General features: G+C 43.7%; 2 protein-coding genes across 2 annotated transcripts; one reads left to right on the forward strand and one right to left on the reverse strand.

Moving 5' to 3' along the window:
- Positions 1–2233: 2233 nt before the first annotated feature.
- Positions 2234–12635, reverse strand: LIAS (lipoic acid synthetase). Its single transcript, XM_071432527.1, has 11 exons — positions 12482–12635; positions 11196–11368; positions 10456–10549; positions 9610–9690; positions 9217–9373; positions 7402–7459; positions 6246–6374; positions 5614–5759; positions 5271–5341; positions 4409–4520; positions 2234–3461 (listed from the first exon to the last, which is right to left on the reverse strand). The coding sequence occupies exons 1-11, from the start codon at positions 12557–12559 to the stop codon at positions 3409–3411; spliced, it is 1152 nt and encodes a 383-aa protein (XP_071288628.1). The 5' UTR covers positions 12560–12635; the 3' UTR covers positions 2234–3408.
- A 20-nt stretch (positions 12636–12655) lies between these two features.
- Positions 12656–17836, forward strand: RPL9 (ribosomal protein L9). The gene is made up of 8 exons (XM_071432528.1): positions 12656–12710; positions 13062–13108; positions 13188–13303; positions 14122–14217; positions 14514–14646; positions 16054–16134; positions 16609–16724; positions 17724–17836. Exons 2-7 carry the CDS (start codon positions 13063–13065, stop codon positions 16713–16715), a joined length of 579 nt encoding a protein of 192 aa, XP_071288629.1. The 5' UTR covers positions 12656–12710; position 13062; the 3' UTR covers positions 16716–16724; positions 17724–17836.
- Positions 17837–18513: the final 677 nt, after the last annotated feature.

An 18513-nucleotide genomic window follows, 5' to 3' on the forward strand; every position in this document is an offset into this window, starting at 1 on the left:
AAATTCTTTTTATGGGGTTCTTAAAATGCAATTCCATGGTAATACTGCTTTGCACTGCAAAAATACAAGAATGCAACAGCTGAAGAAAATCAGGATTTAATACAAGTCTAGAAGTAATATGATACAGAGTACATAAATTGGGTTTTACCCAAGATGGACACAGACAAATTGTAAGTTCCAGGCAAGATGTCCTGTTTTTGTTCCGAGTATGTGTGTTCATGTTTTTGTGCAGCTGAAACTAGTCTGGTTCCAGGAATACAATAGCAGCCAAGAATATTCCAAGTGAATAGAACACACATTTTTGACCAATACTAGTTATTAAAGTAGCAGTTAGGGGTGAGATTTTGTACTGGCCAAAAAGTTTATAGGTCTCATTTCAGGTTTTTGTAGTGCTATAATGTTGTTCAACATCTAAACTTGAAATTTAATTGTTAAAACTTGAAATTTAATTGTTAAACAATGCAGGAAGCATAATGCAGATCTGATTTAGGAATGCTGGAATCAAGCTAAAATTTCTACTCCACGTTGAACACCTGCAATAAGTTACATGTGGTAGTAAAGAAGCGTAAATGTGTCACACTTTTTTAATGGAGGAGACACCAATATTAATTATTCATCAAGTATGAATAAAATTCAAAACTCTTTTTAAATGGACAAAGCCAGTGTTCAGTTCACCTAAGGACTTGCAGTTACTGGAAGATGCAACAGTTCTCTATGAATAACATTTAATTATGTTTCAGACAGTGTAGTAGGTTGATGTGATGATGCCAAAAAGACTATTCATTCTTTTAAAGTCTCTGTGACAACTCTAAATCTTATTCCCAAAACTCAGTTTAATGTTTTCCTGCTTGCAAGGATAATTAATGTTTCTTAAAATATTTTATAGCTGCTTTATGAATCAAACTGACAGAATGGCATGATTGACATACAAAATGAAAATGTCACCAAACATGAAACTTAACTAAACAGTCATGAAACCTGTGCTGAATTACAAAAAGGGTATTTGTGAGAGTTTGGTGCTTTAACACATAGTTATGGAAAAAACGGAATGGGCAACAGGGGAAGTCAGATGCCTGTACAAGCAGGAATTTGTAACTTCAGGGCTTGTCCCCAGATGTTAAAAAAAACCAGGCAAAGACCCTCTCCAATCTATGAAGTCAAAGTATGACATTCTCTAGAATCCACAGCAAAACATGCAGCTAGAAAAGCTTGTGTCGCTTCTGCCACTTGGTACCAGACAGCTGGCAGACAGTTGTGTAAGAGCATGAGATCATCCTCTGAAACACCCAGCAGCAACTCACAAGATCATTTTAACATGATGCAGTACTGGACTGTGTTTCAAGAAACATTATTTTTCTAACTGTAAGGAAGTCACTGTGCAACGTTCTCTTGTTTGATACTGGCTGTATGGCTCAGAGCTCCTTTTTTCTAGATTTCTGGTGTTGATATGCTGAAAGAGCAGTAACTTGGCAGAAGCTAAAGTGATATTCTGTTAAATCTGCTCTGTAAGCAAGTCAAAACCATTCTTTGCAGCAGGACCTCTAATAAAGGCTGGCAGCTGTTAAATGTGTGGATATCCTGGAGTTGATGTTGCAACCCTCTATGTCTGCTGCAGTGGAGGGAGTGCTGAATTTCCTTGCAATGGAAATTTCCTTTCCCTGCTCTAGTACTCACATGGGCTTTTAACTGAAGCAGGGCATTTTTGGCTCAAAATACACCTGGGCTTTCCATGACTAGCAATCAGACCTTTTGATTTTTAAAATTTATTAATAATATTGTTTATTTAAAAAAACCAGCCTTGCCTGTCTCTCTGCCCTTACAAAGTACAGCTACTCTTTTGTTTATCCCTTCTTCCCTTTTGTTCCTCGTGGCTCACATTTCCCCTTACACTGGTGAATTGGTACATTTTCCTTCTGGGTTAAACCTTTTCTTCATAGTGTGTTAATATTGCTGTACTTCATCTTGTGAAGTGTCAGCTGTGCATCACTGGCCTCAGTTGTACAATATTATGTTCATAAAAGTTTTCCCTATATATTATCTTGCTAGGTAAATGTCTTCCTTCTATCATCTTGCTGAGTTGGTGAGTGTGCAGGGTCCACTCTCCTTCTACAGACTGCAGGAGTTTAGAAAAGCACTAGAACCAGTCATAGAATTCCTGCATGATGGGAGTTTTGGGCCAGATAGCCAAGTCCTGGGATGTTTCCCAAATGACTTGACAAAGATACAGGTCAGGTTAGTTCAGAGATGGTATTTAATGTCCAGAGCTGAGCATTAGGGAGAGAATAATTGGCATTACTGCTATAAAGAGAGGCAATTAGAGCTGTTAATGTAGCATATGCCATGTTTTTATTTCTGCTTGAGCTTAGTGTGATATACAGTGGATTTCATGTTTTACCCACAATGTGGTTCACTTCTCTGCATTCAGATTTAGCAGCCAGACCAAGCCTCAAGGGGCAAGTAACCAGACCCACTAAACACAACCACCACTGGGGTTTTAACTTCCCTTTAATGACAAGACAATAGCCATGCAACAGGAGCACAGTACAGAACTGCAGTTCTGCATACTCAATACCAAAGAAGCATCTGTGCAGCTCAGTGGGGTTTGTTACAGTCATGTACATAAATTAGGGGTAGCTCCATTTATGCTCCTACACCAACTCTGATTTTCCAAAGAAATAATTGATTATTAATTAATTATTAATTATTTAAATTAATGCTATCTACACAGGGTTAATTGTCTTGCCAGAAAGGACGTTTTGTTTTCTTTTGCTTGATACCTTGTACACACCAAGGCTCACACTTGGAGACAGGCAAGCTCTGGAAAAGCTTTAGCTATCAGAATGGTACAGCTCTTTTTCTCTGGTGCAGCAGAGAGATACCATCTTTTGAAGGAGTATCACTGAACTTTCTCTGGCATGGTTAAGGAAAGCCCTAATCTGGTGCATTATCACACACAGTCTTTCTTTAGAACTCCTATAGTTCCCAGAGCCCCTGCAAGCTTATGTTACATAATGTAAGATACACCAGAATATCAGTACCTTTCCAGTTACTATCAGCACCTTCACAGGTATTCACTGCAGCAATGCTGACTGCTGTAGCAGACCTATAAATCTGCCCAGTCTTTGTTCCCAGCTTATGTTTGTTTCTTCCACCTCAGTTCCATCACTCTCAAAATAGGTTCTATCTTCTGTCTTTTTGCTGAACACTCAAGTATTCTGTTGCTGTAGCCTTGCCAGAAGAAATTAGGTAAAATAATGTGTTTTGATGAGAAAAAAATTGTTCTGGAAAGATAGTAAGTTTATTCATATAGCCACCATCTGTTCTTCTGCATTCCTGGAACTGAGTATAATTATGCACTGAAAAAAGGATTCTTAAAACTGGCTGCTTTAAATAGGTTCATTCTCATTTTCAGATGGCTTTTGTCTTTCTTTTTTCTACCAAGTTCTTCAAGAAGAATTCACCTAATTAAAAGGAAAAAAAATAGACACCAAAATGATTTGTAGATATTTCAATAAAATAAAGCAGAAGAATACATTCTTATTTGACATGAGTGCTCTACTCTACAATACAATCAACACATTTTTTCACCAGTTATTTTAGAGGAATTCAATTATATATAACAGCATTTCCAATACATACAGCAGAAATCTAAAAAACCCTCAAAACTATAACCCAACACACAATCCCTCCACTCCCAAAATCCTGATTTTCCTCCTGTCCAGTTTTATGAAATAGCTCTGTTGCTTTGTGCATTACAACAGGCAAAAGTGAATTGATTTATATTTTAATTCCTGTTTCATAAAGTATCAGCAAGTTACAGAGAATCCAGCTATAAATCTTGTTTGAGCTGTCATTAAAACAGACTGAGCAGCACAGTACCCCAGATGAGTCTTCTCCTTCCTTAGGAAAAAGCAGGATGTTGTACCTACACCACATATTCCATTAATATCAGCTGCTACTTCATACCCAGTGCTTTATCAGAAAAAGCACTGCTGTGTCTCTAATTATTTTTAAAGCATTGTAAATAAATTATGCCTAAAGCAACAAAATTGCAACACAAACAACCAGGCACCTCGTTGAACCCAGAAGTATCCAAGAGACAGAATGTGAAGGAAAACTTGAAAATTTGGTACCCTTTATCCTGCCTCACACATTAAGTATGGTACAGAATAGGTTTGGAAAAAAATTAGGTTAAGCAGCACTGCAATTGTACAAATACTAATTACTGTCATACTGATGCATTGGGATGACCTACAGGAAACAGTTTAAGTAATTTTTAAAATACAGATGATAACTATATGAGGTGTCCTTGAGCTAAGGTGAGCTTTGATGCACATTACATCACTGTTTTAGTTTTGTATAATAAAATGTTACATGCTAAATAACCCAATGCCTTTCAGTAATTTACCTGCTTTATAGGAAGAACGCACTAAAGGCCCGCTAGCAGTGTAATGGAATCCAAGATCATTTCCTACTTTTTCCCAGTACTTAAACTTCTCAGGAGTTATGTACTCTTCCACCTGGGGAAAAGAATTAATTTTGCTCAGGTGCTAATGCAAAGGAAATTGCTATAGCTAGCATACAGTGAAATGAAATACAGTTATATTACAAGTTAAAAATTTTTCACTCCAAAGCTTTCATCAGTGAAGTCACAAACTGCATTTTTGCTCTGCTTTCTACCAAACAAATGTATTTTATTTGTTTTATATATTTAGCTGAAAAGTTCAGAATTTGATCTCTAGTTGTTGCTTTATCATTTTCTTCATTCTGTTTTTGAATGGTCCTTTTGAGCAAACCTTTTTTTTTTCTGTCCAAGTTAGTGAAAAACCACAATAGTCCTACAAATCTCTTCACTAACAGTTAATTCAGCGAAACACAGGAACAGAACAGAGAGTGAGTTTCTGGACAGATTGCAGAAGCAGAAAATGATAAATATCCCAGCTGAAGAGGCACCATTAAGGGAGAGGCTGAAGAACAGCAAAAGGGCACTGGCTTGAGCAATTATGTTAGAGACATACACTGAAGCTCTTGTTTTCCAGAACCACGCCTCAGCTCCAGCTGTCTCCCTGGCTAACAGCAGAAACTAGCACTGGGAAGTCTGCAGAAGATACAAGGGGTTAGATGGCTGAGGTCATTTTTATTGAAGAGCCCCTAACAGATGATCATTGTCAGGCTAAACAAGGAAGGAAATTTTTCCCAACATCTGCAGTTAGAGTAAGGATGACTGTGCAAGGACCTTAACTCTGCCTCTAAATTAAAGGCACTTTTACCTTTAGGTGACGTTTTGTTGGTTGCATATACTGTCCTAGGGTCAAACAATCCACATCTGCTTCCCGCAATACTGTAAAAACAAAATTCCTCATTAGTGGCAGAAGGATCACAAGGAAAATCATGAATTTACCTGTCAAATTGAACCTGTAAGCTATAAGAAGACAAAATATTTCCGAAATTCAGTCTTTTTTAACCAAATTATTGTTTTTCAATGGAATTTGGAAAACAGTTCCTGCAGCAGCAAGCTGATAGGAATGATAGAGGCAAAGATGCTTAATTGTTTTCCAACACCAACTGTTTTCAAATTCATACCTGTGAATTCTGGCATCTACTTCAACTTACATTTCATTGTGGAATATACTTGTTCGTCCGTCTCGCCTAGCCCCAGCATAATAGAGGTTTTGGAAATGACGCCGGGCTGGACCTCTTTAGCGTGTTTCAGCACTCGGACCGACTGCTCAAAGTTGGCTCGGGGGTCGCGGACCTTCCTTCGCACATTTCCAGCACAAGTGGGAAAAACACGTGGAAGGGCACAGAGAAGTTAGAGACGCCAGCACAGGCGCGTTCTGCCAATTTCTGCGAAGCGGCGGAGCAGAGGTTTCTGGGCCGCCCATTCGGACACCGGCACCGGGCCCGGCTGGGGCGCCCCGCGCGGCGGCACCGACCGGACCCGGGCCCGCGCCGCGCGCGCCCCCTGCCGGCGGGCTCGGCGGCGCACGCGCGGGGCAGGCCGGGAACGGGAACGGGCGCGGCCCCGCTGCACGCCCAGCCCCGCTACACAGCCGGCCCCACAGCCCGGCACTACAGCCCGGCCCCGCTACACAGCCGGCCCCCAGCCCGGCACTACAGCCCGGCCCCGCTACACAGCCGGCCCCGCCACACAGCCGGCCCCGCCACACAGCCGGCCCCACAGCCCGGCCCCGCTGCACGCCCGGCCCGGCTCCGCGCCCGGCACACCCAGAGCCATTGCCCACCTCTGCAGTGCCGGCACCGTCTCCACGTTGTGGGCATACACATCCAGCCCCGACGAGGCGACTTTCTCCACTGCTTTAAGGTCACCTCGGAAATCGGGAGTTAGGCATTCCACCAGGATTTTTGGATTCCTGAAAACGAGAGGCAAAAGGAACACAGGCGTTGTGGCATTTTGTGTCCCTGTTGCTAAAAAACCCCCATACCCCCATAACTGAAGACATGACACTCTAATAAGCAAAGCAAAGTTAATTCAGGATAATTCCAAACCAACAGGTTTCTGCAAACATAATATAACAAACTCGTATTAAGTTAACCTGCAACAAAGACACATTAAAAAATACAAACAGTGCATGCAAATGTTTGAGAGACTGTTGGAATTGCTTTTACATTTATTATTTGGCTTCTGCTGTATTTCAGCTCACATCAGTAAAACCAGGAATTTGTCTTGTTTGAGATCATAGCTCCAAAATAAAGAGGAGCTATAATTCTGCTACTGGAATAAGAAGACTGAGTCTAGAATCTAGTCTTGGTGTTCAGGAGCCTGATTTCAGCTCAAAAAGGCTGATGGGGAAAACTGAAGGAACCCTTCAAGCCCAAAGATACACTGGATAAAGAGTTAAATGAAGTTATACAAAGGAATTCTGCAGGGAGGCAAGTGTGCTGTTGAATGGCATACAGGGCACCAATGTAGGGTGAAGGCAGCACAGGCAGGGAAAGCAGGAAGGTACAATCACAGACTTGGAAATGGCCACTGAGGCAAAATGAAAAGCAATTTGATCACTGCTGAATGAGAAACCAGACTCCTTTGGTCACATGGTGACAGAGTTACCTAACTCTGCTGTGTTTGAGCCCAAGCTTCAGGAATGAACATACCTCAAAAGAATGTATTAATTTCCTGGAAACCAGCTGTCTGCTCAAAGAAAGACTCCAGTGCTTAGCTTTAAATAAGCCTGGGATAAATTGGAAATGCATCCAAATTCAAAACAGTTTGGGGCCATTCTATGAGAAAGATAGAGAAAAAAAAGGGGCACAGACAGGCTAGAGGCAGAGTTTTGTATTTGCATGGCCCCTGGAATAACCCAGCTGAAGGAGCTGTGACCTACATGCAGTACCACATTCTGAAGTTTTAACAACCACAGTAATACATCAATGACACACCTTTCTTTCAGATGCCGGACTGTCTTTGCAAAGTGTTCCGCTCCACCATCAGGCATATCTAGAAGCATTGCAATTATTCAGTTAATCTTTCTGCTCAAGAAATGTATTTACTTACCAGCAAAGCCAAAACACCCATCCAATTCAAACCTTAAATGCAAAATAATAAAGCAGTCAAACCCCAGTCTTGTCTCGCCTCTTATGCCAAGGGCTTACAAAAGATATCCTACCAAGCCTCTGCACAAAGTCTAACTGTGATTGTCCAGGGCAGAGCTCAGATTTACCTGTCTCTAGGTTCCCTGTCTCCCTGAGCACCGAATGGCTTTACCTATTTATGGTTCTGGTCTGAAAAACAGCTGTACAAAAATTGAGAAGTATATACTAGTGCTCTTTTAAGCACCTTTGAAGCCACTGGACTTTCCATCATACTGAATAGCTTTTACAATGGCTTTCCTCACCTATATGGTGAGGTCACCACAAGGGAGCTATTGCAAGGAAGCTACTTCCTACTTCCTTAGAAAAACACAACTTTCAGTTTTGTTACATATACTATATTCTAAGTTTAATGTTTAGAAGGAAGTTCTGTAATGGTATTGTATACATTTTTTTGAGTTTTTCCAGTTGTATTTCATTCGATCATATTGCCTTTCCAGAGTGTTTGTAAGTCTTTCTTTTCTGTTTTGCAAGATTTTGTTTCCCTTCCTGAAAGGAAATGAAAGGAAGGAAATGAAATTTCCTTTCGGGAAGGGAAACGAAATCTTGCCATTTCAATAAGGATTAATTGGGCAAGCTTTGGTCCAAGTCCCTGCACTTGATGGCATGCCATGCCTTTTGATGGCTTTCACTTTGGTAAAGATTTTTTTCAGTATCCTTTTTGCTATCCAAGTAATAGAACATGGTGTATATGCATGCATTCTGCTAAAAATTAGTTATAAAATATTTAGTGTCATAGTATTTATTGATGTTTATTAAGAGTGTAATTTCTGTTGTATTTCACCAGACATGGAGAAATACTGAGAATATGTAGGAACTGTGCAAAGTTTCAGCACTGTTGTCTCCTTTAACACAGCCCTCCTGGGCAGCTGTGCAGATGAATGTTCCTGGGGGCTGCGTGTAGCCACAGAACACCGGTGGGAGCTCAGGGTGGCACAAGAAGAGCCCAGGTAGGCACTGGTAGAGCTCAGGGTGGGTGGCACAGCAGAGCCCAGGTAGGCACTGGAAGAGCTCAGGGTGGGTGGCACAAGGAGAACCCAGGTAGGCAGTGGTAGAGCTCAGGGTGGGTGGCACAGCAGAGCCCAGACAGGCACTGGTAGAGCTCAGGGTAGATGGCACAGCAGAGCCCAGGCAGGCACTGGTAGAGCTCAGGGTGGGTGGCACAGCAGAGCCCAGGCAGGCACTGGTAGAGCTCAGGGTGGGTGGCACAGCAGAGCCCAGACAGGCACTGGTAGAGCCCAGGGTAGATGGCACAGCAAAGCCCAGGCAGGCACTGGTAGAGCTCAGGGTGGGTGGCACAGCAGAGCCCAGGCAGGCACTGGTAGAGCTCAGGGTGGGTGGCACAGCAGAGCCCAGGTATGCACTGGTGGGAGCTCAGGGTGGGTGGCACAGCAGAGCCCAGGCAGGCACTGGTAGAGCCCAGGGTAGATGGCACAGCAGAGCCCAGGCAGGCACTGGTAGAGCCCAGGGTGGGTGGCACAGCAGAGCCCAGGCAGGCACAGCAGAGCCCAGGCAGGCAGTGGTAGAGCCCAGGGTGGGTGGCACAGCAGAGCCCAGGCAGGCACAGCAGAGCCCAGGCAGGCACAGCAGAGCCCAGGTACGCACCGTCTCTGTCCACGGAGGTCAGCACCACGTAGTCCAAGCCCCACTCGGCGATAGCCTTGGCGGTGTTGTACGGCTCCTGCGGATCCAGCGGAGGGGGGTTCTTGGCAGTCTTTACTGAACAAAATCTGCAGCCTCTGGTGCACGTGTCACCCATCAGCTGGAACATGAAAGACATTCCTACCTTTACACAGTACATACCACTATAGCTCAGCTGGGAAACAGCTGCATAAACTACAGCAGATAAATCCTAACAGTAAGCAAAAAAAAAACTTAGGACAGTGCTTTACTCTAAATTTATTGTAATAAACCCACTCCACTACAGTAAAGAGCCAAGAATAGAGTACAAACAGCTCAGACATTAAGACAACACTTAGGAAATGGTTAATGACTTACCATAATAGTAGCTGTTGCTGTGGCATATTCCCCACCTCCCCAGCACTCTCCAATGTTGGGACAACGTGCTTCTTCACATACCTGGAGGTGAAAGGCTGTACTGTACCTGGATTTTTCCATATTATTTTTGAATATAATTATTATATTATTGATGGATTTTAATAGTAGCCTACAAACAAAACATAGTTCCTTCTGTGATAAATGAGGTTAAAATTCCCTGCTGTTTTTAACAAGTCAGTAGAACGGATAGGAAGAGAACTGCTTCCTGATATCCATTACCTTTATGTTCTCTATTTCAAAACTCCAAAAACTGCTCAGCCACATAACTGTCTTATTAATTAGCACAGACTATCATTAACATTAATATTTTAAATTTAAGAACTGATAAGAAGTTCACAAAGTATGTGATTCATTAAAGCATAAAGAACTAAGAACTTAGTCTGAAAAAAAAAAAAGAAAAAAAATTCCCCCCATGCATTCCCACTGCTTTTTACTATCTGGAAAGTACAATTAATGAAATCGGCAGTTTATTTTCATGAAAATCAGGTATGTAACTCTGAAATGGTGTGTGTCTCCATTAAAAATAGTTACACATAGCATCTTCTAATCTCTGGTGATGTAAGTAATAAACATCAGTAGTTAAAATCACAGTAGGAAAAACACTAAATATGTTGGATCTACCCTTATTCTTTAGGGGTAAAATTCACTGCTAGCAAAAAGGATCAGCACCAAGCTTGGTTTCAGCTCTGAAGATCATGCAAGACATGATTTCTACCTGTCCTCCACAGAGAAAAATGCAAAATCTGCCTTACTTCTACAGGAGCCCTTGGTTAGTGCCAGACTTACCGTATGAAGATTTAAACTTCTCAAGGTATTCTTTAATTTATTGTAGTTCTTTCCCATGGGAATCTTTGTTTTCAGCCATGGAGGAAGATGCAGCCTGAATAACACCAAGCAAACACAAAGATTAATATACTACTTAGACAGTAAGTTTTAGTCATAGATTTGTTTTCATTTGTTACAGATCCCAACAAGGAAAGGTCCCTTGAAAACTGATGCAACTCAGCAATTAACATCATTCATGGCCAGATCAGACTTCTCTTCCCTGTTCATCATCATTCCAACACTCAAGCATGGGAATTGTGGTCATTGAAATGTTTAAAACTGTTCACTGTTCCAGAGGGATTGAACAGTGCCACACTGGAGATTGCAGCCATTAATGGCAGCAGACATTGCACAGCTATCACAAAGTCTGATCACTCTGTAACTGGAAATATGAAGGTTTAATCATTTTTTAACATAAGTCTTCATTTTTTGTTATCTCTATCAGTAGTACTTTTTCAACACATTCACCTACTGATGCATATTTGTAATTCAATTACAGGCACTCAAGAACATACCACCATGTCTCCACATTTTTTTATGGATTTGAAGTTAATTACACTTGTCCTTTCTCGAATAATCCTTAAATTTGCAACACAGTAGGGTGAAATTTAATAAAGATACATAGCCTACATTTTGTAGTTATTACTAAACATGCAAGATCATGCTGAGAAGCAACTAAATTTGTTTAAAGTCACTATTACCTTTCTCCTTTCTCACGCTTTAAATTGCCTTTATAGTCAGCCCATGTGCTCTTGTCTGACAGATCTCCAGAGACAAAGTCCTGTAAGTCTGGTCCATTTTGCAGGAACTCTTTTTTTTCCCCGGGTAAAGAACCTGATGTTCCATACTGGTTACACACATGGTTTCCTGACACCTAAAACAAGCAAAATTGTAATTTATTTAGTAACAAACATGGTGGCATCCCTAAACAACAATTTGCCTTTTTGCTGGTTAACACACGCTTTGTGTAAGCATTTTCCCAACGGCTTTTAAGTTAAATTTATAACCCTCTTTTTATCTTAAGCTACATGTAACAGACTTATCTATCATAACACCACACTAAGATGTGCAGTGTAACACACAATTCCCCTGTACTCAGCACTGGGGAGGCCACACCTCAAATCCCATGACCAGTTCTGGGTCCCTCACTGCAAGAAAAACTTTGAGGGGCTGGAGTGTGTCCAGAGAAGGGACACGGAGCTGGGGAAGAGTGTGGAACCCCAGGCTTGTGGGGAGCAGCTGAGGGAGCTGGGGAAGGGTCTGGAGCCCCAGGCTTGTGGGGAGCAGCTGAGGGAGCTGGGAGTGCTCAGCCTGGAGAAAAGGAGGCTCAGGGTGAACTGACCGGTCCCTCCAATTCCTGAAAGGAGGCTGGAGCCAGGTGGGAATGGGCTCCTTCTCCCAGGCAACCAGCGACAGGGTGAGAGGAAATAGCCTTAAACTGCACCAGGGGCGGCTTAGTTTGGACATCGGGAGGAATTTCTTCCCAGAAAGGGTGACTGGATATCGGAATGGGCTGCCCAGGGAGGCGGTGGGGTCACTGTCCCTGGGGGTGTTTAAGGCAGGACTGGATGTGGCGCTCAGTGCCGTGGTGTGGTGACAAGGTGGTGCTGGGTCACAGCTTGGACTCGATGACCGCAGAGGTGTTTCCAACCCAGCCGGTTCTGTGAATAAGGTTGTGTGGGATACTCTGGTGCTGCGGGGCCGCAGGAAGCGCCTTTGCGGTAGTGCCGGGTGCTGTCCGTGGGAGCGGGGCCGGGGCTCGGTGTCCTGGGGATGCGTGTGTCCGTGCGGAGCTGGGACGGTCCGTCCCGGGTCTGCCCGCGGCCACTCCGCGCTGCCCCGCACCGCCACAGACCCGCTCGGCACCGGCACCGCCGTGCGCCCCACAGCGTCTCCTCCTGCTCTGCTCTGCCGTGCCGTATCGCGGCCCCCACCCGCCCGGCCCGTTGTGCTGCCGGCGGCCTCCGGGGCACACGGCGAGACTCACCCGGGCCCGGCCCCGCGGCACCAGCAGCCCCCGGGCGGCGGCGGCCCCGCACCGGCCCTGCGGCAGCAGCAGCGACATGGCGGCGCCCAGCCCAATCGACGCACTCGGCCGCTCGGCTACTCTTGCCTATCGGACGGCTTTCTCGGCGCGATGACGTCACGGACCCCGGAGTGGCTACAAATACGTGATGACGTCATGCGCTGTCTCTTTTGGCTCTGTGCGCTGCAAGGTGCGGGCTGGCGGCGCTCCGGGATCGCCCGGGATCTCCGGGATAATCCGGGACCATCCGCGGTGTTCGGCTCCCCAGCGCCCCGTCCGCGCGCGGGCAGCCTCCCGGGGCGGTGCTGAGGCCCGCCGGCGCCTCCTGTCCCGCACCCTGCGCGAGAGGGCCCCGGGGCGGCGCCTTCCCGGCAAGGCCCCGTTGAGGCCGCCTCGCTCCGGGGTGGGAGGCGCCGCTCTGGGGAGCGGAGACCGGCGGTGACAGTGCGGAGGGGGCGTCGGGTCGTGCAGGGAAGGAGCGGGCGGGGCCCCGGCGGGCACAAGGACGAGGGTCTGTAGCGTTTCTCGTTGTCTCCCGCAGGATGAAGACCATCCTCAGCAACCAGACTGTGGACATCCCCGAGCAAGGTCAGTCCGCGCCGCGTGCGGGAGGCGCCGGCCGTGCCGCCCCCGCAGCCCGTAACGCGTGTCCGCCTTTGGTCCGCAGTGGGAGTTTCGCTGAAGGGCCGGACGGTCATCGTGAAGGGGCCCCGAGGAACCTTGAAGAGGGATTTCAACCACATCAACGTGGAGCTGTCCCTCCTGGGAAAGAAGCACAAGAAGGTGGGTGCTGCACAGGTCCTTTCGCTGCCCGGAGACAGACGGGAGGTTTATAGTTGGCTTAAAAACTTCTTGGTGGTGGAGGAGAGTGACCGAAAATGTTCAGCAGCGAGTGACTTGTTCGGTAGGTTTTGCTTATTGCTGTGTTTGCTGAGAGAGGTTGATCTGGTGGAAGCGTGGCGCCTCCTCAGGCACTGTGGGAGTGAATACGTAGATGGCATTCTTCTGTAGTGACAGTTACAGGAAAAGGGGTTGGTTACTGTATGCTGTTCTGCAAACTGGCTCTTTTAGAGGATTTCCACAAAGTGCAAGTTATACTAGGAGAGGAGAGATAAATAAGTGCATGATTTTTCATATTGTCTCAAAAAGTATAAGAAAATATCAAGAGTGACTGATTTCAGCTACTGTTTCACAAAGATCGAGTGTTTCATTAAAACAGTGGATCCACAGAGAGTGTTTCTTTTAAGTTGATTATGCATAGGAAACAGAGTTTAGAACAATATGCTTAGTAATTGCTAATGCATCCTTTAGCTCAAGATTGTATATTTATCTATCCCAGCTCTTTTGAAGACTTGTTAGTGGCAAGACCTGAAGAAAACAAAACATTTCTCCCATGTCTCAGGTTAGGATTTAAAAGAGGAACCAGGTGGGCCTTTAGTAAGTAGTCTGTCAAATAAACAAAACAGTTCTGTGTTTTTGTTTGGTGAGCTTTAAGTAGTTTATCTGAAAGTTTTGTTCCACGTTTGGTTTTTTCACGAAATTATTTTGTTGCTGGTTTTGAAGCATATCTGAAAGCTTTGTCAATGTGATTTTTGATGCAGCTGCGTGTTGACAAGTGGTGGGGTAACAGAAAGGAGCTGGCCACAGTCCGCACGATTTGCAGCCATGTACAGAACATGATCAAGGGGGTCACTCTGGTAAGTTGTGTTGGGAACCAGATCACTGCTGCCCTTTTTGTTACTTGCAGTGAGAGCCTTTTACTTCATGGAGGGAGAGCGTTGCTAAGCATCCAGGATGCAGCTTCTTTCTCCTTGTGCTTTTTCTCTTGCCTTTGCTCTCAGGCAGGTTCTGGGGGTGGAGGAGAGGATGAATGTCTCTGGGGCCCGTTTTCAGGAGCTGTTGCTGCACCTTGGCTGCAGTTTGCCCTGTAAGCTTGGTGCACGTGTTCTGCCTCTGGGCCTGTTTCAGTGTCCGCTTGTGTCCTGTGTCCCAGGGCTTCCGCTACAAGATGCGCTCGGTGTACGCTCACTTCCCCATCAACGTGGTCATCCAGGAGAACGGCTCGCTGGTGGAGATCCGCAACTTCCTGGGGGAGAAGTACATCCGCAGAGTGAGGATGAGGCCAGGTCAGCCTCTCTGCAGGTGTATCCTGCTGGTTCGAACTGGGTTCCCTAGCTCTTTTCTTTGGGCTCTGCCACTGACAATGGGAGAGGATGAATAATTGTTGGAGCAGCATGTACTTGTCTGAATTGATGTAATCTTCTTATGCTACCATTGCCACTGTTCAGGTTTATTATTAATAAAGCATCTGTAATTTTACTAGTGAAAGTTAGCTAACAACCAGTCTGGAGTTAGTTACTGTAGTATAAGGAATCCAGGATTTACTTTAATCATTGGGAGATCTTAGCAGCGTTGATAGTTGGTAACTTGCAACTGCTTAGTGTTAGAGTTGTGTTTCTGTTTTGAAACACTGTACATGAACTAGTTTCATACCACATTATAGTTTTGCTCTTTAAGGTGTTCTAGTTTGAATTTGCTGATTATCTAGGAGCGTTCACAATAAACTTAGAAATTATCATCTTATTAGCTGTTTTTACATCTTGCACACTTGGAGTTTCAGTAAAATGTCTAACAGAAAAGCAGACACTTGATGGAGCTTCTTAAGCTTCTGAAAGGAGGCAACAAAAGGTGTCATAAACAGTTACATAAAGACTGTAGGAAAGACATCCCTTATCCATTTGGTTTTATCCAATTCATTTCTGGTGAGGGTATGGGCAAGGACAATTAATGTGACTGATGATGTTTTGGGGTGAGTGTAGGAGTGAGGAATGCATCAGAACTTGTCTCAGAACACTGGTAGATAACAGTGCAGCAGAGTTGCAGGGTTTTTGATTTACTGTGGGATATTAAAGGTGGGTTTGATTATTGTATTTGATTTTTTTTAAAGTTAGCATTTACTGTTAGTAATAGGCTGGCTTAAAGTCTGATATCTGTTGATTAAGTAGATGAAACTGAAAACGTATGTTACTGCCCTTCAGTAAAAATTGAAGTTTCCTGTCAGATTCTTGAATGCCATCATGTTTACTCCTTGTATTTGCACCATTGCCAATGTAAACACAGCAGGTAGTTTTTGATGGCTTTGATTGTTCTGTGATTGCTGACTCCAGTGTTGTCTTAATGAGCACAAGCCTGTGGGAGATGGCACCACCTTGCTGACAGAGTTGTGCTGGCAAAGTGCTGGCTTGTACACAGAGTTGGTGATTGATGCTGTAATGGAGTAAGGGGTAAGCAGGAGTGTCACTTCAGTAGCTTTCACTCCAGAGCATGACTTGCACTAATCTTTAATTGAAACTGTGTGAGGGAGGACAGCCCTGGAATGGATTTGAGGGACTCTCTTTAACAAAGTCATAGAAGCTAATTATTGTCTTGAACACTAGTGTCTAGATATGTAAATTGGGACAGGGCATTAATATTGTTTGTTTAATACACTTAACACCTTCAACAGTGTGGATTATGTGTTTGCCTTTCCATAGGTGTTACCTGTGCAGTATCTCAGGCCCAGAAAGATGAGCTGATCCTTGAAGGGAATGACATTGAGCTGGTCTCCAATTCAGGTTTGTGAAAGTAGATGTGTGGAAAATTGTATGGAAACTTTTATCTGAAGATGGCAGCTTAGTAAACTCTTTACCTCAAACCCTGAGGTAAACAACAGCACAGATTTTTTTTTTTTGCTCTAGTCACTGTAATTGCTTTTCATAGTTCCTTACTCTGTTTCTAAGCTTAAAGGTGTTTTTATGTTTTTACAATTCTGCAGAACCTTCTTCTTCAAGTCAGCACTTAGGGCCTTTTTGGCACCAAACTTTTCAGCTTTTCAGTTGTACATGTGTGCAGTAATGAAGTGCCACTGTCCTGAGTTGGGCTCAGTGAAATGCATCCTATTTTCATTAGACCTTACAGGATTTAAAGTTGGTAATTCCTGTCTCTAGATGACAGTCCTGTTGGTTAGATGAAATACTGGAGCATAAACAAAGGCTACAAGTTGGCTTGGACCTTTAGGCTTTGTGCTAACAGTCTTACTTTGTCTGCAGCTGCTTTGATCCAGCAAGCCACCACAGTCAAGAACAAAGATATCAGGAAATTCTTGGATGGTATCTATGTTTCTGAGAAGGGAACAGTGCAGCAGGCAGATGAGTAAAACTCACAGGTTGGTATCATCTTAATACACATTGTACATCTTCTCTGTATAGATGGGGACTTGACAAGGTTTATCTGCTTCAACATGGCCATGGTTAAACAGGTTTCCAATAGGGATGAAATTTCGTTTGTAAAAGATGTCATAAGATGCATCATAAAACTTGAATTTTGGGAGGTCTTTCAACAGCAGTTTTCCATCTTTCATCAACTTGGCATTTTGCTGCTGTATGGAGAAAACCTGTCTCTCCAGTGCTGTACTCTGCATTGTGAATGCAAGCTGCAGTGCTAGCTGAGAATTTAAAAACAGCAGACCTGGCCTAAGAGACTGATTTACAGAGAAGATCTCAAACTAATGTTCTTGCTGGTTGGACACTGCCCTCACTAAAGTGGTGGACAGCACCCAATTTATATGTAAAGGTCTTCTGAGCAGTTAGTATGTAAATGCTGGTAAACAGGTCAGTTTAACAAGGACAACTATGTACATTGTCCATGGGCATTGTTACTGAAGCTGAGTATGAGCATTTGGGGATAATTTAGGAATTTAAACTGCTAAAGGAATTTGATGCATTCAGCTGTGTGTGGTTCCTTACATAGTACAAAACATCTGTGCAGGATGAGACAGTCTGAGTTGCAAATAAATTCTGTGCTGTGTGCCTTGAGAACCTAAGCTTGAGGCAGGATGTAGATGAAGTGAGTTTCATAAACCTGGTTTTTTATAAATCATCCTCCAGATACCAAACATTTGCAAGCCTCTGAAAAAATAACTTTTAGTACTGTTCCAAGTGCCTTGAGAGATGGGGCAGCTTACTACATTTGTTGAACAGTTGAGCTGTTGTGCTTGAAGGCATCTTTAAGTAATCTTGTCTGTGTAAAATCAAATTCTTTAAACTATTAATGTCTGTCTTGCATTAAAATCATCAGATAAATAAACATCAAAGGGTTATAAACGTTCAGTTTCACATTTGCACTGCTAAAATCTTTCTAAAAGCTCTTTATGTTTTATTTACAGCTGTCTGGACCTCCAACGGTATTTACCGTGAGACATTGTCCAGCTATTCCAGCTGGTACAAGGTGATGATACCCTTAGAGGCTTAGTAGAATAAACTATATTTCCTATCTTGAGTGAGTTTGGGTTTTTTTTTAAGAACTAAATGGTGATTGCATGAACCTGATGGCTTTTAGAGAAGCAGTTGCACAGTGGGTCCACCCTACCAATATGTTTTCAAACCATGGGACTTCATTCAGACTGAATGAATGTGCTCAGAGGCTGGTAGGGCAATGTGTAGGCTGTGCTACCATGATCTTTCTGTGACAAAGTCATGAAGTAGCATTTTTGAATCACAGCATTAGGAAATAATAAAAGCATTTTTCTCACAGGGTAGACCAGTGTTCTTTCACATCTTTTCTCAAGTCTCAGACTTGTGGTGACAGAATCTGAAGTAGATGAAAAACAAAACTGAAATGAGTAGAACGAGATTTGTAAGACCATTTAAACTAAATAACATAGATGGAAGCAGTAGTCTGAAAATACAATGCTTTATTGCTCAATTAAGAAAACAAGGGACTTGACCTCAAAGCTCAATCAGAGTGTATTGTTGAGTTTCACCAGCAGTGATTTGTTACCTGGGGACACATCTTGGTTTCTTCACTGCTGACCTTGCTGTGTAGCAACATCTAACTGGGAGGTTGTACCATTTCTGTGCAGTAGTAAAATCCACATTGTCACTTGCTCCATTCAATTTGGAAAAAGTACATAAAATACTGGGACAGTGCAGAAACATACTTGGCAGCAAGTTGCT

Source organism: Agelaius tricolor, unplaced genomic scaffold, assembly GCF_023055355.1.
Source record: "Agelaius tricolor isolate 1412-34295 unplaced genomic scaffold, bAgeTri1.0.p SCAF_8, whole genome shotgun sequence".
Taxonomy (NCBI): domain Eukaryota; kingdom Metazoa; phylum Chordata; class Aves; order Passeriformes; family Icteridae; genus Agelaius; species Agelaius tricolor.